Here is a 20370-nt window from a genome sequence, read left to right as displayed (position 1 = left end):
TGGCATGAATTTTTGGAGGGAGGGGAATTATATATTTTTTAAAACAATTACATTTAAAAAAAAATTTAGCTGGGAAGCACTATTTATTTATTGGGATTTGCTTTTATCCTGGTATCAATGAGTCCAAATACATTTCTGGTAAAGCTCCAGTCCAACAGACTGACCTTACTCAGAAGGTAAAATAATTCAGTACAGATTCTGTTCTAAAAGCTTCATTTGTATTAACTTATTTAATCTTCACAACATCCCTATTACTATCTCCTTTTACAGATGGGAAAATAAAGCACAAAAAGCATTTAAGTAACCTGTCCAAGACTAGTAAATGAAGCAACAAAGATTTGAACCCAGAAAGCCTAAGGTAATGGTTCAAGCTCTTAACTAGTAAGCTATGCTTTTAGAAAAATTACTTTCCAAATCTCCTGGAGAAAGTTAGTACCGTAAGTTTGATTATTTTTAACTTCCCTTTTTTGCAGGGTCCTACTTTCCTAGCTATTTTATTCCAAGGGAGACTACCTGTGAGGATACTATTGAAAAGATAAAGAAGCATGATCCAGAAATCTCATCTGCTGTCAACTATTCTCTGTGACTGTAGTTGTCAGCTTATAGTACACTTCTCAAAATTATGAAATTGCTAGAAACTATTTTTTTAAAATAAGCATCCTCCAACTTCCTAATAGGTTTCCCCTTCTGGGCCCAGCAAATTCTTCATACCATTGCCCCAGGAATCAAAAACAGATTATTCTGGTTCTCTGTGATTAACTAAGCCTGGCTAAGGTATTTATTGATAGTCACAGGGTTAACTACAATGCCAGAATCTTGAAACTCAGAAAAGCCTCTAACTTCCGGGCACCCATTTAGTCCCTTACTCTTGGGAATACCAACAATCCTCATCTCTTCTTCATCCTCTCTCTTTAAGTGAACACATGTTTCTGGTTCTGTGGAATCTGGGAGATGGATTTTAATTGCATTCTGCAACTCACTTAAGAAGCAGCTAAAACAAAAGAGATCAATGAAATAAAAAAAAAAAAAGTATGAAAAGTTTCAAGTTAAATTCTGCCTATCTAGGTTAAGGGGAATATCTTGATTTTATTTAAAGAGTAAAATTATCTTACTGACACAGCAGCCTCACCAATCTCTGCATTTTGACCTATCCCTTCTCTCCCAGATGGTGTACAAATAGGTGTCCTTTCACATTAGTGCCAAATGAACGCCAGATGCAGAGTAGAGATCCTGAGCTGAATTAAAAACAATCCCTCTGAATGATCTATAAAATCTACACAAAAGCAACATGAACAAAAACATCTGTGTTCCTATTAGAGACTAATAGAAGAGCTAAGAAAAGCAACCTTCTGTACTCTAGTCTGGGCAGATAACATAGCAGATTGTTACTTTAGTTCTAGGCACCATATTTTAAGAGGGACCAATGGCCTAGGGTACATCAACAGCAGAGTTAAAGGGTTTACAATCCATATTATATGTGAAACAGAAGAAATGAGTAGTTTAGTATGTACCTGTGTGTATTGTTAGAGGTGGGGGTGGATCAAGAAAGCATTAAAATACATGAAGGAGGGTCAAATGTTAAAGAAAATTAGTTTTATTTATTGTAGCTCCAGAAGGAAGAACGAGGAATGGGATTTGGCGGGGTGGGGAGATTTTTGGAAGACAGACTTTTTTAGTAAATGAAACTATTAGACAATAACACAAGCAGCCAACAATGGGATAGACTGCGGCCAAACCGTGAATCTCCCATCACCAGGGCTGCCTAGTCTCCATCTGTTATAGGTATTACAGAGCTGATTACTTTTAGTAGGCAGCTGGACCAGATGACTTCCTGGGGTCCCTTAATTTCTAATATGCCATGATTCCGAAATGCTGTACATGTTTCTCTTCCTTTCTGACTCAATTTTGTTCTTGTTTTTGTCTTTCTTTTGGTTGCTTAATCTTTTATCCACTTCCCTCTGCTAATAATCATCTCAGCCATGCAGTCAGCCTCCTAAAGTAAGTCTGTTTTTCTTTCACCTCACAAATAAACATCTTTGATGGATGAAAACACAGGAAAGCCATCTAAGCATATGTGCTTTCTCAAGTTAATTCCTTTAAGAGTGAGTCCCTTTCATCACTAATTCTAAACAAAACAATTACAAACTACGATAAAAATTATTAGAAAATGAAGAGGCACTGATTAACATGAATGCACATCCAAAATATGCATTTAGCATGTTTAATCATGTCCTCACATGCACTGAAAAAGTAGATACATTCTTCTCTAAGTGCTTTGGGGATTTGTTCCAGGTTAGAAAATGTGTTGACTATTTCAAGGCACTAAGGAACTTACATATCTGAATAAACTCAGATTGCTTATTATTCTCCTCAGTATTTGCAGGTAAATAAGAAAAAACCCTAGTAAATTAGCAACTTCCACAAAATTGCCAATAGTACATGCTGACAGCCAAACTTCAAAACTCTTGTCACTCAGACAAATACTAAGTAATTACGATTTACATTTTAGTTTAGTAAAAAAAAAAAGTTCCTAATCTTGTCCTCCAGAAAGAAAAGAGATAAAATACAAACATTAACCATAAAACCAAGGGTAAGGAGGAACATTAAATATTGGTGTTTAGTGTTAGTGTCTTCACACAGAAAACTCCTAAATTCTAAATAGGACTTTGTTTCAGAAGACAAAACTAAGGCAAAAGAGTAGAAGTGAAAGGGTTGCAGACTTTGATTCAAAAGGCATGACCTTTCTAACAATGAGAGCTATCAACTGATCATTTTAAGAAGAAACTCCCTGGTACTAGGGCAATTAGGAGGTTGGGAAACCATCTTTTCAGGGGCTGTAAAATACAATCATCTCATGCTGAAAGAGTCCTTCTAATTCTAAGATTCCTGGATTATTTACATTATTATTACCTTTCCCACTCTGGAAAATCTTCAAGACTCTGTCTTGTAAATGTCACCAACCCAGTAGGTTCTACAAAAGCAATAAAAGAGAAACACACCCAAAATAAGTACTGAGTTTGAAAAGACTATATATATTCAGTAAAAGAATGGGTCTAACACTGCCTGTAAAGCTAATCAGGAAAAACAAAGCCTGGTGCTGGAATACAACAGAAGATTGATTTAAAATAATCTTATCCTTACAATAGGGATTCTTTCTACAAAATAGTAAATAAGCCCTCCCTAAGACACAAAACTATACAGAAAACAGCACGACAGTAGGATTTGCGTGCTGGTACTTTTCGGTTAAGTTTTCCAAACTGAATATATTTTTAAAAAATCCTTGGGGGAAAAAAAGATGCATAATGGATATAGCTTATACGACAAAGACAAACTAAATTTTAATTTGTAAACTCCTCAAAAAAAAAAAAGCCTTAACCCTACACCTAAAGACTGGTAAATGTATACACATTTATGTGTTTTATAATAAAATAATATGTCTAAGATTAAAAAAGAAAATTGTTGGCATGTCCTTTGAGGTTGACACAGCTAAACCCAGGGCTTAGACGATATGCAAGTGCTCTATTTAAAGGCACCTTTGCCAGAAGGAGGAATTACTGTATTCTAAGAGGTTAGAGAAGAATGATGACATGGTTTTCCAGTAGCAACAGATATGAGAGGATCAAAATGCAGTAAATTTTAAAGGATAAGATCCTTTTTTGTTAGATTTACTTTTTTTTTTTTTTAATAGTGGCAAAAGCAAAAAATAAATCAGCTGGCCAAAAGTAATTTGTTTGATTCAAATCAAAGAACAAACTAAAAAGGCCAGGCCATTTCTGTTTTCTTCTGTTTTTAAAAAAAAATGCTCTTAAGCAGAGAGAGATATGTCAGGAACTATTAGTGATAATGGTGGTAGAGTCCCAGTGAAAGCTTGGCAATCATTTCATTCCTTCGGATGATTCCACATTTCTCTGCTCTCAGTCACAAGCAGCAACAATTCAAAAATCATATGGAGTAGTTATAGTAGAAAACAGAATTTTGTTAAAATGAGTTACAAAATATTCTTTAGATGTCTAACTTTCTTTAAGACAAATGGATAGCATAGTTAAAATTCACAAGTCAAATAATTCAAACACCAGAGAAGCAATTCTATTAATAGGAAACTAATGTCTGTGTCATCATTCAATAATTTAGCAGAAAAGTAAGAACATTAAATGTCTCTCATATATACTAGGAGAGACCAAGAGAAATTAAAAAATGAAAATTTCTGGCAAAGCAAGAGAAAAGACAGAAGAACATGGCTCTTTAGATATAATTAATAACAAAAAAAAACCCTTGAGAACATGCCTACTACCTTTCTTCCATAAAAAGGCACCTTTCACGCCAGAATAGGTTATTTTGGTTAATCAAATATTTCCTTTAATAAAAATCACAATATACACTGCATATGAGTCATCACTTTTTTTTTTAAGATCACCCAATTTTTTTTTTAAATCTTTTTTTTTTTAAATTTTTTCACCACACCGTACAGCATGTGGGATCTTAGTTCCCTGACTAGGGATTGAACCCACACCCCCTGCAATGGAAGTGCACAGTCTTAACCACTGGACCACCAGGGAAGTCCCAAGCCATCACTTTTTAAATATTCCATTTATAAGATAGTTTTATCTAAAATTATATTGAAAATAATTCAGAAAGCTCTCTAAAATCTTTCAGTCTCAAGAGCCTCACTATAAATATAAAATATATACTGACATCCTTGAAAAGGTGGTCCTGATGAAATTATATTTTATCAATTCTAAAAAGCATATTTTTCATGTATTAAGTTCCAGAAACTAGGACATATCTCACATAGTCAAAGGTATCTAGCCATTGCTACTGGTCTGCATTAAAGCTGAATTTTTCCAGAGAAGATGTGCATCTGCTTCTACCATCATCTGGGGCCACCACCAACCTGAAATCAGTCTGAATTAAATCTTCCATTGCAGGCTTCTGTGGATCACACTGGTAATACGACTTCAGACCTCAGACTTGCAGCTCGTGGTTCAAATTCTCAGGGAAGATTTTTTGGGCGCCCTCTCTACCTAGGTTGACACTTGCAGTTTCTTTGTTGTCCCCTTTCTGCATGGCCAAGTTAATTTCTCACTTATTCTTAGACTAAGGGTACAGACCTCTGGTATACCAGCTTTGTAAGAGATATCTCCTACAACTCCCCATCCTGAGAGTTTTTTCCTTTGTAGTGGTACCTAACATAATGAAACTTCTTATCATATATCATGTCCTAGAGTTGATGAAATATGGTACTTTAAATAGGTTTCTATAGTTTCTATTCAGTAGACTCTAGAACTTTCTATAGAAAGTAATTATTAAATTGCAAACCTCTTTTATTCTATTTAGTATTTCCTCCTTAAGCCTGTAGCTTTACATCCTAAAAATGTAAATTACCATGTACAGTGAAAAAGAAAATAAAATGTCTAATTACAATTTAGTTTTTCAGCCTAATTCCCAATAGTTATGATGATTTAGGGACTTCCCTGGTGGTCCAGTGGTTAAGACTCTGTGCTCCCAATGCAGGGGCCGTGTTCAACGCTGGTCAGGGAACTAGATCCCGCATGCTGCAGCTAAAGATCCTGCATGCCACAACTAAAGATCCCGCATGCCACAACCAAAGATCCTGCATGCCATAACCAAAGATGCCACGTGCTGCAACTAAAGACCCAGAGCAGCCAGATAAATAAATAAATATTTTTTTAAAAAATATGTATGACGATTTATAAATTTCTAGTTGAAAAAACAAAATTTCAGTTTTTTCTCTCAAAGTATTTAAAATCCTAAAATTTGGAAAGGCAAGTTGGTTTTTAGAGCAGACATGCAGGATTTGACTTCAGGGACACAAAAGTAAACCCTGAATTACTTAGAAACAGTAATGGAATTCATTCTATTTAGATTTAGAATAGCAAAAAACATACTCATCTTTCTAACAAATTAGTACAAATTCTAATTAGGTTTCATGTCTCATAAGCCCCAGTGAGCCTTCACTTTTCTTACTATTTCATTCAGTACAGAGCACAAAACTAAAAATGATAAGCTAAGAAATAACTCCCTGCATGCCGCAACAAAGATCCACGTGCCACAATTAAGACCCGACGCAGCCAAATAAACAAAAACAAACAAAAAAAACAAAACAAGAAAAAAAGAGAAATAAACCTCTATCAAAAGAAGCCTATGAATTTTCCCCTTAAATTATCAAAATCCTAATCATTGATTTCTTTCCCCCAAATTTGAACAATGTCCAATAGCAATACATTCAAAAGGAAAAGAATGCCAAGTACACTAGGATGTGAGATTACTTACTAAGGGAAGGATATGAGAAAAATGACCTTAAAATAATTCAGTGATGTATTTTAAGACAATCCCACAACTTCGACAACCAGAACTGAAAAGAACTCATTTCACTTGACCTGTTCTACTTAGCAAAAGCAAACTTTTGAGATGTTCTGGTTTCCTTTATAATTGATTTGCAGGAAAGGCTACCCATGATAATAGCTAACATTTATTAAGCATGTAACTTCTGATTTAATACTTACAACTACCCTATGAGGTAAGTTATCATTATTCTTTTATTTTACAGATGAAGAAACTGAGGCTTAGAGATGTTAAGAAACTTGTCTGTGGGTCTGTGATCACCCAGCTCCTAGGATAAGGGTGGCAACACCCATCTATTATTAGCTGGTCACTACCAGCATTGGCTAGACATTTACCACTACTGCCTCAGGTGCTATGATTAGCCCCTGGGAAAAGAAGATGGCTGAGGTCCAACAGAGGAAGAAAGACAATGTAAACTCTAAGTACAAACACTGTTTTATAAGAACTCTACAAAGGGCATAAAGGAGGCACAAAAGAGAGGGATGGGTAGGAAGGCAATGAACTGGTTAACCTCTGCAAATAAACTAATTGTAATAGTCAATTGTTTCTTTAAATAAAGAATACCTAAAATGTATCTCCCAGTCAATATACTTTCTTTTGAAAGTATTAATTTACTATTTTTATTCATGAACATCCATTAGCGTATGTTACGCTAGTCTAATTTCAGAGTATATAAAACCCACACACATTCATAGCACACTTTTACGTATACACACAACAAATGCATAAAATCTAGATATTGAATTATTATTGTTTTAACGTGGTTTGGGCAGGAAAGTGTACTTTAAACACAAAATGTTTTTGACCTGTCTGAACTGTCCCCCTCAGTGACAAAAATTACAGTAAGAATGAAAGGAATGTACTTTTCTCTGTGACTCTTCTAAAGTAGCAGAAGAGTGTTTTAAGCTTCTCTGGTTTCCTTGATGAACGTCCTTCAAACAACCTGAAAGAGATCGAAAATAAAAGAGGGTAAGGATGATTCTAAATGCCTTAATGATTCACAAAAAACTAAATCTATACTGCTACCAAGTAATAAAAGAAGCAATTCTTCCAGAAGGCAATTCTGTAACGACAGAAAACTGGGAAACTGTTTGGATTCAAACAGCATCTGGAGAGGACTGAGACCAACTAGAACCAGGCTTCTTCAAAGTTGTTCATGTCAGATGGCACTCTCTAACAACAACGTTCCTCCAGTCTATCTTTCTGTGGGGCACCATCTGGTCCCCCAAAGTCAATTAGGCCAGTGAGTTAATGCTTGATCATGGCAAATACTATATATAATTCATAATATTACCAGGTAGTTGAATGATTGAACGAAAATGGTATCTGAAAAAAAATCCGCATGACTGTTTGGGGGTGGGGTGCGGCTAGGACAACAAGCAGGTATGACAAGATACTGGCGGACTGACCAATCCTTGGTGATTAAACACATATACCCTTTGTATGGTAACCAAAACAATGCCTACCCTATGTCATCCAGTTTCCAGCAACCTGGGCTTGCACTACTTTAGTTTTCTTTGAAATGACATGGCATTGTTATTGGTAACACATAATGCAATTTATCCTGAGGAAAGAAAAGCAAGGCTTTGAAAGCATATGACCTGAGTAAGTAGTTCACCAAAAGATTTCTAACACAAAAGCATGCTTTCAGGCACAAGATCTAGCTTTACAAAGGCATTTAAAAATTGCAAAGAAATTCTGTGGCTATAAACGATGAAGTATTAGTCATCTGCTTCTAGTCATATACTCTTGCTCTAAAACCAGAAACCCTTCAAGTAAAAGTCCACTTTAATAAGTGCCGAAATGGGTAAAATTTTTCATGATTAGAAAAACAAGCTTATGTAACTATGCAGAGAGGGAAAAGTTAATTCTATGAGAAAATCCTATTGAGCAAATGAAATGAATTAGGAAAAGGGAAGGAAATGTAGATTTCAAATGATCCTGTTTCCAATGATCTGAAATTCTTTATTCAGGGTCAATTTCTGAGAAAACAATTTACATGAATACTTATTTCCTGAAAAGAATGCTAAATGTCAGAAAGCATTTTAACAAAATCTGAAATCTAATTAATGTTTAGAAGTAGTTTGAGTGCCTGTGTGAAAATTTTTTCTCATCTAAAAGACTGTATTTTCTAAAATGTTTATAACAAATACTCTTAAAATCCAGCTGCCTGCTGAAAGAAAGAATCTTTGAGAACACAGGTTTCAGTTCGGTTTCTTCTGCAAAATGTCAGCCAGAATAGAGCTTGTTTAAATCAAAATGACAGTCAAAATGAAGAAGCCACTTGGCAGTTTAATTAAACATCCTGTATCAAATAAATATGATTTACCGAATGAATACCTTGGGATCCATTGCAAAATCCCTTTCTAGGTTTACTACTTAGTAGAGGGAATCAGGATAAATATAAAGGCAGCTATCACCTTTTTTTAGAGATGAACTGATGTACTTACTATACAACTCAATTAAGGGGAAAAAGTTCCTCTTCCGTAGAACTGTTGCATAGTGAGTGAAAATGGCTATTGCCCTCAAGAAATAATTCCCCCAAACGTAAAAAGCATCCCTAGCTTCAGCATGTGATCATTTATTTATAAAATCACGTAAAAGTTAACATATTTAATAACCATGATGGCAAATTATTAACCTTAGGAGACTCTTGGGACTACATATTTATTACCTTAGCAATATGGACTTTCCTGGAAAGATGATATGGCTGTTATTATCACCCACTACAAATGAGCATTAGTGTTTATTTTACAGGTCCAAATCTTATAGGTACAAATCAAGCAGAATCTCAATGCATTCTCTTTCTTCATTGTTCCAAGTCTAATTTCAAATCACTATGCAACCATATATGCTTTCCATCTTCCTGATGGAGAAGTGTGTGTGGGGTGGGGTCTGGGACGCAACAGGGAGGTAGAAAATTAGGCAAGATGAAGCAGGTTTAAAACCTTTGCATCAATTCTCAGATTTCACTTTGTAAAATTTTAAAGTACCACGAATAGCCACCTAAATAAAATGAGTTATTCTGGTATGGAAGCAAGTGAAAATAACATAAAAACACAGGCAATCTGCATGAGAGAAAGCCACAAGAGCGATGTACTATCTGAAGGACAGCTTGGGGTGGCGGTGGGAGGTGGGGGGGGTGGCGGGAGGGAGATAGACAAAGGGACTGAGGACAGAGCCCGAGAAAGGAAGAGACAGAAAGATGGGGCTGGCAAGACAGAAGAGAAAGAGACAGAAGTTAGGTTGAAGACAGAAGGAGGGTATGAGAGACAGAAACTCGCAGAGAAAGACACTCAGAGAGACAAACAGAAAAAGACAGAGACTCAGAGAGAATAGACCTTCTCATAATAATCAAGCACCATCCAATTTTTTTTAACTCCTCAACACCATTTTTTGTTGTTGTTGTTAATTTAGATTTTCAAGTCCTGGGTATTTTTTTTTTTTTTTTTTGGCCATGCTGCACGGCATGTGGGATCTGTTTCAAGACCATGGATCGAACACGCACCCCCTGCAGTAGAAGCATGGAGTCTTAACCACTGGACCGCCAGGGAAGTCCCTGGATCCCTGGGTATGTATATTTGAAGGCATATTTTGAGTCAGCAGGCGTGCATGTAAACATGCACATAAACTAGGCCATAATAACCCCTCCACACGTAGGGAAGACATATTAGCATTTAACCGAATGATAATTACAGATTATTAAAGAAAATAAACAGAAAAAGCCAGTTAGGCAACCTCACTCTTGTTCTAAACAAAACTTTTATTTTCAAGGGAATAAGTCAATCAAGGGTCAGCTACTTATTAACTGGTGTTTTTCTTTCCATACATATAAAGAGAAACATAGTTTAATAAAATCTTTCCCTGAATGGAATACTGATAACATTACTAGAATTGGATTCTAGACACACACACACTCCCATGTGATTTCAAGTTAAGGATTAATCCTATTAGTATACAGTAAATCAAACCTAAAGCACTATAACCTCCACTTTAAAGTGGAAGCAAATGATAATCCGGAACCCAGCCAGAAAGTCATTCTTGGCTTTTCTGTGAAGCACTGTGCCATATGGCCCTGACAGCATTTTCAATCCATGGAAGAGACAGATGTAAAAGTCTCCTGGGCTGACCACTGCTGCAACCCACAATTAATCTCTGACCATCAGTTTCTAAGCAATCTCAGAAGCATCGATGCTAATCACATTGGAAGCCTTTATAAGAATGTTTAGGCCCTGAAAGGCAAGCAGGGGAAAAGGTCAGGGGTATTTAACATAACTAAGCAGGGCTGGAAGAACACAACGATAAATAAAAAAGGGAAGACTTATTCAATTTATTGACGTCAGCCTGCCACCACAAACTCTTACCATTTTTCTTATTCAATCAACTGGCTAGCCTTTTGAGACTAAATACACTCACACACACACACAACTCCTAACTGGCAGAAACTATAAACAGCAATTATGCAAAAAAGAAAACATGACAACAACAAAATGCTCCATAATCTGCTTACCAAATGGCTCATCAAATTAGGTAGTTGATATTTCATAAGCCACACGAAAAATGGGAACTATTGGTTGTTTTTCATTTCTGGAGTGCACGCAGAACATTTTGCTCTTGAGAAGAAGTGAGACATAACGAAACAGCAATGAGTTTGAACAGAAGACAGTGTTCAAGTCCCACTTCTGCTACAGGTCATTTACTCTCACTGAACCTATTAGTATAGAAGCTTCCCAACTAGAAACTTCCAGAGATAGAATCAAAGTGAGCTGCCAATAGACAGCATCAATGATCGCGAATAGTTGTGGCTGTTGGCTGTTTTCAGCTTATGAAAACACACTCATCTCACTGAGAGACAAGTGCAGACATCCTGACTGCTGAGGATTCCCTAAAACAACTGTGGAAACTACCACAGGTTTCACCTGCCTTAATTAATTTTCAGTGTTCTGGTGACCAAAAGAACATCCATCAGCCAGGAAGACAAGAGCATGCCTGGTTTCAAATCTTCAACAGACCTACTTAAACTCTTATTTGGTAAAAATGCTACCGGGATACTGCAAGCTTAAATCCCTCATGGTCATTCTGGACTGGAAATAATTCTTACAGATCAAGGATTATTTCTAGGGATAATTCTAATTTCTGACTACCTATGATGTAAAAAACTATTAATCTGATTCATTCAAAAAGAGGCTTCCCTGGTGGCGCAGGGGTTAAGAATCCACCTGCCAACGCAGCAGACACGGGTTCGAACCCTGGTCCAGGAAGATGCCACATGCCGCGGAACAACTAAGCCCGTGCGCCACAACTACTGAGCCTGCGCTCTAGAGCCCATGAGCCACAACTACTGAGCCCACGTGCCACAACTACTGAAGCCCGTGTGCCTAGAGCCCATGCTCTGCAACAAGAGAAGCCACCGCAACGAGAAGCCCACGCACCGCAATGAAGAGTAGCCCCCGCTCGCCCCAACCAGAGAAAAGCCCGCGCACAGCAACAAAGACCCAACACAGCCAAAAATAAGTAAATAAATAAACAAAATTATTTATTTTTTTATTTTTTTAAAAAAAGAGCCCACTGATATGATGCACAGAAAAGGACACAACATCAGTTCTCTGCTATTTCTGTCAAAAATTCAGTGACCTCACTCCACTTGTGAAAATAATGTCAGTCAAACCCAGACTGAAGAACATACTACAAAATAACTGATGAGTAGTCTTCAAAAGTGTCAAAGTCATGAAAGAAAAGGAAAAACTAAATAACAGGGTAGAGGAGACTTAGAAAACTACAGTAGTCCCCCCTTACCTGTAGGAAATCCAAGACTCCCCGGTGGCTGCCTGAAACCTTGGACAATATGGAACCCTATATACTATGTTTATAGTATGTATACTATGTTTTTCTCTATAGATATATACCTAATGATAAAGTTTAATTTATAAGTTAGGCACAGTAAGACATTAACAACAACAATAACTAATAATAAAGTAGAACAATTATAATAATATACTGTAATAAAAGTTATGTGAATGTGGTCTCTAGCTTTCAAAATATCCTATTGTACATATTTAATGCCTTTTCCATCTTAACTAAGCACTTATCACACACATTGGCCATAACTTGTGCAGTTTGAGGTGTAACAGCAAAACTACCACAAATTTCTTTTTCCTTCTTCTTAATTCCATGGATAGAAGCACTTTACAGCTTTTCTTTGTCATATCCCAACTGCCATCATCACTACTCATGTGCTTGGGGTCCATTATTAAGTAAAATAAGGGTTACTTGAACACAAGCACTGTGATGCCTCAACAGCTGATCTGATAACCAAGACAGGCTACTAAGTGACTAACAGGTGGGATACGCTGGACAAAGGGATGATTCATGTCCTGGATGGGAAGGAGTGGGACGGTACAAGAGTCCATCATGCTACTGAGAATGGTGTGCAATTTAAAACTTATGAATTGTTTGGAATTCTCCATTTAATATTTTCAGACTGTGGTTGACTGTAGGTAACTGAAACAATGGAAAGCGAGCCACAGATAAGAAGGGACTACTGTAGGGACTTCCCTGGTGGTGCAGTGGATAAGACTCCGCGCTCCCAATGCAGTGGGCCCAGGTTCAATCCCTGGTCAGGGAACTAGATCCCACATGCATGCCGCAACTAAGAGTCTGCATGCCACAACTAAGGAGCCCACACGCCACAACTAAGGAGACCACATGCTGCAACTAAGGAGCCCTGGAGCCGCAACTAAGGAGCCCGCCTGCTGCAACTAACACCCACACAACCAAATAAATAAATAAATATAAAAATTAAAAAAAAAAATTAAATAAATGGTCTTTAAAAAAGGGGGGGACTACTGTAAACACAGTGTGGGATACTGGGAGGATTCTGGAACAGAAAAATACAGTACAAAAACTGTTGGAATTCAAATAAGGTCTGTAGTTCAGTTAACAGTATTATACCAATGTTGATTTCCTGGTTTTGATAACTTTACTATGGTTACAAAGTATGGTTACATAGTAATATTAACATAAGGGGAAGTTAGGAGAGTTGTATTCAGGAACTCTCAGTACTATGTCTGCAACTTTTTTACACATCTAAAATTCATTAGAAATAAAGTTTTTAACGAGACAACATTAAAAAGGTAAACTAAAATAAGTGGCATTACCACACCAATCAACTTTGAACACAAAAACAGAACGGTAAACAGAACTTTGTCAACTTTGAGCAAAGTCATGTGACTTTGCTCCATCACTACATCTCCTTCTCTGTACCCTGTCCACACTGCCCCACCCCTCAGAGGCAGGAGATGGGGATTAGAGGGAGGTAATGGAGGAGGACATTACACACAGTCTACTGGGAAAGAGGAGCATATACTGGAACAATTTTCTGAAGGCCCGCTCCTGACATTAGGAGGAAAAAACTCACATTTTACTCACAGATCCCATAAAGATAATTCTCAGGTGAAAAACAGAGATGGGGGGTGAAGGGGGGGCTGGAGGGAGGAAAAAAACGATATTCATTTGCCAAGAAGATTTTACAATGTTTTTGTTTGTGTAAATGATGGAGAAAGTAATAATGTGGGGAAATGGCTAGAATCTAAAACTTTATCAACCTTCACAATACATTACTTTAATCAAGTAATTTAAAAATTATTTTGTCTTCCTTTTAAAAAATATTAGATTAATAAATTAATCATGTCTATAAAAAGTCAAAGTCAACTTTCACTTTTGCTTTTTGTGTTAAGAACTGTATTTTCAAGTCTCATAAGACAGTCAGTCTCATGACTCTAAACTCACACTTTACAGAAAGGAGTACTCGTACTCCAGCTTTAACATTATTTCAGCATACAAAGAATATAATGTACAACAAATGTTCTGTGACTAAATAATCACACCAAACAGGCATAAGGAATTCAGGGCACATAGAGGAGGAGGACAACCTGACAGGGTGGAAAGAACATGTGCCTTGGAGTAAGACAGACCTGAGACTAAACTTTAGCTCTGTGACTTACTGGCTCCTGGACCCAAAGCAAGTTTTGTTAACCATGAACTTTAATTACCTTGCCTGCAAAATAGGAAAAATATCACTTAACTCACTGTATTGTAAAGATTAAATTAGATAATTGTACATAAAATGTTTGGCAAATCACTCAATGCCAACCTTCTCTATTTTAATGTTAAAAAGGTGTTCGCTGAAAACATACCGATTGAAGTTAATATCTGGATAACTAGAATACTCCGATTTCATCTTAGCATTGCGCCGTGGAAACGTGCAGAAGAAAGCATTAGCTAAAAGACTAGCAATCTGTTCCTGTGACATTGTGATGGAATGATTCATCTTCTGTTTCAGGAGCGGTATTGGCTGATAGAGGAAACACAAATACAGACAAGAAGAGCAATAATTAGTTTAGCAATTTCAAAAGCAGAGGCACCAAATTGCATTTGCTAAATTAAGGTAGGAATAATTTCAGGCCACTCTTGAATCCTTAAATCAGCAATACTGTTGAAGTCAAGAGCAGTTCATCAAGGATGATTGGGAAAATGTACTTGTTTGACAAAGTGCAGATTTCTAATCAATAATAATGATAGTGAAGAGAACACAAAACATTACTTGTATTAGTGAAAAACGAGATTCCTTTAGCAAGTAAGAAATAAAAACACATTACACATGTAATGAAAAATTAAAACAAAGGATGGAACAGAAAAATGTAATGTTGAGTTTAGCTACTACTGCATATGCTAAATTTTGTTCTCACTTATATTAAAGATTATTGGACAGAGCAATTTCTCTATTTCAGTCTTAAAGAAAATGATCTAAGGAAAATAATTCAATAAATAAGTCTTTTCCTTCTAATTTTGAATCACACTTCTCATTGACAATTTATACGACCCAAATCTAATTTTATTAAGGCAATTAATAGAACACGTGTACACAGACTTATTTATGTATAACCTGTAAGAATATAGGCATTTCCTACATAATCATTTCAAGTAAAGGAAGATGCAGGACATTTCTCCCTCAAGTTTTTTACGTCTGAAATGTCTTCAAGTTATACCAAACCCAAATTGACTAACCTTTTATTTTTAGTATATTCCACAGGACCTGAGTACTGTGTTCAGTGAGCTGTATTCTATTTTAAATGTTTAAACTGTATGTTTTTTAAAGACATGCTGGGAAAGCCAAAGACCAACTGCCAATTTACATATCAGTTGTTAAATTTCAAAATGCTCCAACATAGTATTTAGAGATGCTTTTCCTATTCCCTTTAATAAGACCCAGAACTAAGAATCCTTGATATCTACTTTAATTCAAAACAGTATGCATAGAGAACTGTCCTGATCATATCTCAGGAATCAACACTCAAAACGAAACTGAGGAAAGGCAGGCAAGACAAATCAACTATAACAATTAGCTTTTCTCTAAGTAACAGAAAACATACATCACTGCTAGAATAAGAGTTTGCTAGAAAAAGAAAATGCTAAACTTGCAGTTCAACTATTTGTCTTGGGAAAATACAAAAGTAAACAAACAGGAAATATCAAGAATTTATTTTCACTAGGGTATCCAAAATTTTCTCCTTTTAGGCCTTAGCAAACACCAGTTCTAAGAATGAAGCAATAGAGAGCTCATATTGATCTTCATTTTCCTTCCTATACATTTATTTACAGCCCAGCCATGAGTTTAGAAAAGGTGACAAAGTATCAATGGCTTAAAGCACACTGTTCCTTAGTTTTAGTAAGAAATGAGTTTTTAACTACCATTTACCAGGTTATCCACAAAAATGATTTTGGGCTTAATGGACTTTAAACACAAATATTTCTTGTTTCCCAAATAACTAAATAAGTATACTTTAAAATATAATAAGTTATTTGTTCTCCTGGTGAGGAGAAATGCCTGAAAGCTAATACTTGGGGAAACCTAGAGGATGTAAATCTTATCATCGAGCACTCAGCTAGGTAAAATAAGACACTGGTTAACATGAATGAAGACCTCTCATCAGAAAGAGAAATTATGGAAACAATCCCATTCACCCTTGCAACAAAAAGAATAAAATACCTAGGAATAAACCTACCTAAGGAGGTAAAAGACCTGTACTCAGAAAACTATAAGACACTGATGAAAGAAATCAAAGATGACACAAACAGATGGAGAGATATACCATGTTCTTAGATTGGAAGAATCAATATTGTGAAAATGACCATACCGAAAGCAATCTACAGATTCAATGCAATCCCTATCAAATTACCAATGGCAATTTTTACAGAACTTGAACAAAAAAATCTTAAAATTTGTATGAAGACACAAAAGACCCCTAATAGCCAAAGCAATCTTGAGGGAAAAATACGGAGCTGGAAGAATCAGACTCCCTGACTTCAGACTACACTACAAAGCTACAGTCATCAAGACAATATAGTACTGGCACAAAAACAGAAATATAGATCAATGGAACAGGACAGAAAGCCCAGAGTTAAACCCACACACCTATGGTCAACTAATCTATGACAAAGGAGGCAAGGATATACAATGGAGAAAAGAGAGTCTCTTCAATAAGTGGTGCTGGGAAAACTGGACAGCTACATGGAAAAGAATGAAATTAGAACACTCCCTAACACCATACACAAAAATAAACTCAAAATGGATTCGAGACCTAAATGTAAGACCGGACACTATAAAACTCTTAGAGGAAAACATTGGAAGAACACTCTTTGACATAAATCACAGCAAGATCTTTTTTGATCCACCTCCTAGAGTAATGGAAATAAAAACAAAAATAAACAAATGGGACCTAATGAAACTTCAAAACTTTTGCACAGCAAAGGAAACCACAAACAAGACGAAAAGACAACCCTCAGAATGGGAGAAAATATTTGCAAACGAATCAATGGACAAAGGATTAATCTCCAAAATATATAAACAGCTCATGCAGCTCAATATTAAAGAAACAAACAACCCAATCCAAAAATGGGCAGAAGACCTAAATAGACATTTCTCCAAAGAAGACATACAGATGGCCAAGAGGCACATGAAAAGCTGCTCAACATCACTAATTATTAGAAAAATGCAAATCCAAACTACAATGAGGTATCACCTCACACCAGTTAGAATGGGCATCTTCAGAAAATCTACAGACAGCAAATGCTGGAGAGGGTGTGGAGAAAAGGGAACCCTCTTGCACTGCTGGTGGGAATGTAAACTGATCCAGCCACTATGGAGAACAATATGGAGGTTCCTTAAAAAACTAAAAATAGAATTACCATATGGCCCAGCAATCCCACTACTGGGCATATACCCTGAGAAAACCATAATTAAAAAAGACACATGCACCCGAATGTTCATTGCAGCACTATTTACAATAGCCAGGTCATGGAAGCAACCTAAATGCCCATCGACAGACGAATGGATAAAGAAGATGTGGTAAATATATACAGTGGAATATTAGCCATAAAAAGGAACGAAATTGGGTCATCTGTAGAGATGTGGATGGACCTAGAGACTGTCATACAGAGTGAAGTCAGAAATAGGAAAACAAATATCATATATTAACGCATATATGTGGAATCTAGAAAAATGGCACAGATGAACCAATTTGCAAGGCAGAAATAGAGACACAGATGTAGCGAACAAACGTATGGACACCTGGGGGGAAAGGAGTGGGGGGGTGGGATGAATTGGGAGATTGGGATTGACATATATACACTAATATGTATAAAATAGATAACTAATAAGGACCTGCTGTATAAAAAATGAATTAATTTAAAAAAACATGAATGAAGATCTTTCAAAAAGTTCATGTCCAAAATTTGTTTCCTTTAATTTCATTTTTATAAATCTAAAATTTACCTTTTATATTTGGCCTAGAGAACATTAATATGATAAATCATTAAATAACAACATACGCAATTTAACTTGCCAAAGATATATTTCGATAACAAATTGAAATGTTAACTTTCACAGCAGAGATTTACCTTTTAGTCGAGGGCAGAGGACAAAATTAAAATGTTTTACCATTAGTACACTAATGGAAGGACAAAGCTGTTTTAAGCCAGGAAAAAGAGATGGGAGCCATGAATCTGATTTTGGTTCCACCCACTGACTTGTTATAGATTATAAACTTGGGTGCTTTTGAATACATATCTCATTAAGTACAATAGGGAAACCTTCTCTCTAAAGCATGAAGGGAAGAGAAGAGGAGAAAGTGATTCCTATCTAAAGGCTATATTTGGTTAATTATGAACTACAGTGCATTAAAAAAGCACTTAATTAAGCACTATGTTAGACCTGGGGACACAAAGATGATCTCCCTTCAGGGAGAATATAATCTAGGGGAGGAGACATATAAAAACATAAATTACAAAATAATGTGCTAATAAGTATAATTCGAGTGCTACAGGAGTGATAAACTTTGGCTGGGAGAGGTAGGAAAGGCTTCACAAGGGGCAGAACCTAAGAGGTAGTGAGAAATTTTACTACATAAGGAAAAAAGCAAGGAGAAAAAGAGAAAAGAATGAACATGAAACATAAGCAAGCAAATAACTTCCAACATAAACAACAAGAAGTTGAGTTTTAAAATATGTTTTCTCTGTCCAATAGAAAAACTTATTTCAGACACAATGAATTAATGAGGTGAAATTACAGTTACCTAAAATTGGAAATATCACAGTATAATGCTAACAAATATGGCACACGCAAAAACATTCAGTGGTTCTCAACATCTGGACTCAAGCATTTGGACATGGCTTTTGGTTGCCCCAATGACTATGCTTGTGTTTTTTGTGCTGTTCCAATGATAGACTGCAATGTGTGGGACCATCCTACACATTCAGAAATTGCTCCGCCCAAAATGTCCCTAGGGCCCCTGTGGATCAACAGTGTTAGCAGAAACCTGGCTAGCATCCATGCAGCCAGGGGGCTTGCCCCAGAAATAAATGACAGAGGCGAATTCAAGCTGCTGTTGCAAGAAACACAGGAAAAAAATTATGAAGAACAAACCAACAACCTCTTATAATTACATCTACAAATTCTTTGATACTCTACCCCCTTGAGAGGCAGAGTCTAATTATCCTTTCCTTGAGTATGAGCTAGATTTAGGGACTAAATTCTAATGCAGAGAAAGAACAGTGAAAGCGATAGTGTGTGTGTTCAGAAATGAGGTCAAAAAGGCACTGCCTCTTCCTGTCTCTCTCCTTTGGGTGGCTTTTTCTGGGGAAGTTAGCAACCATGTCATGAGGATACCCAATCAGCCTACAGAGAGCCCCACAGCAAGGAACTGAGGCCTTCTGCCAGCAGCCATGTGAGTGAGCCAACTGAGAAGTGGCTCTCCAGCTTCAGTCAAACCTTCAGATGACTGCAGCCCTGGCCAACACCCTGACTGCAGCCACAAGAGAGATCCCGAGCCAGAACCAGTCAGCTAAGCTGCTCCCAAATTCCCAACAGAAACTGAGATAATAAATGTTTCCTGTTTTAAACCACTAAATTTTGAGGTAGTTTGTTATGTAGCAATAAATAATTAAGGACTTCCCTGGTGGCACAGTGGTTGAGAGTCTGCCTGCCAATGCAGGGGACACGGGTTCGAGCCCTGGTCCTGGAGGATCCCACATGCCACAGAGCAACAAAGCCCGTGCACCACAACTGCTGAGCCTGCGCTCTAGAGCCCGCGTGCCGCAACTACTAAAGCCCGCACGCCTAGAGCCCGTGCTCCTCAACGGGGGAGGCCACCGCAGTGAGAGGCCCGCACACCGCAATGAAGAGTGGCCCCCGCTCGCGGCAACTGGAGAAAGCTCGCGTGCAGCAACAAAGACCCAACACAGCCAAAAATAAATATATAAATAAAATTTTAAAAATAAATAAATAAATAAATAAATAAATAAATAATACACTCCCACACAAAACAAAATAATACCAGATTCTTTCTTTTATTTTTAAAAGTTATGAAAAGTTAAGAATGTATCATGAACTCACTACTTTGGGGGAGAGGGGAGGAAGGAGTAGGTATTAAGCCATTTTGAAGATAAAAT

The 20370-nt window shown here is 36.8% G+C and overlaps 1 protein-coding gene across 6 annotated transcripts in view; it reads right to left on the bottom strand.

Moving 5' to 3' along the window:
* Positions 1-20370, bottom strand: part of PARG (poly(ADP-ribose) glycohydrolase) — a 110264-nt gene that overhangs the window by 38917 nt on the left and 50977 nt on the right. For all 6 annotated transcript variants that reach the window (XM_061196151.1, XM_061196125.1, XM_061196170.1 and 3 more), the window contains 3 exons: positions 14559-14716; positions 7227-7306; positions 2911-2971 (listed from right to left, as the gene is read on the bottom strand). In XM_061196151.1, coding sequence (XP_061052134.1) covers positions 2911-2971; positions 7227-7306; positions 14559-14716 — 299 coding nt within the window. The remainder of the gene's footprint in view (positions 1-2910; positions 2972-7226; positions 7307-14558; positions 14717-20370) is intronic.

This window comes from Eubalaena glacialis, chromosome 1 (genome assembly GCF_028564815.1).
Source record: "Eubalaena glacialis isolate mEubGla1 chromosome 1, mEubGla1.1.hap2.+ XY, whole genome shotgun sequence".
Classification (NCBI taxonomy): Eukaryota; Metazoa; Chordata; class Mammalia; order Artiodactyla; family Balaenidae; genus Eubalaena; species Eubalaena glacialis.
The sequence above is the reverse complement of the archived record's forward strand: the minus strand, read 5'-3'. Positions and strand labels throughout refer to the sequence as shown.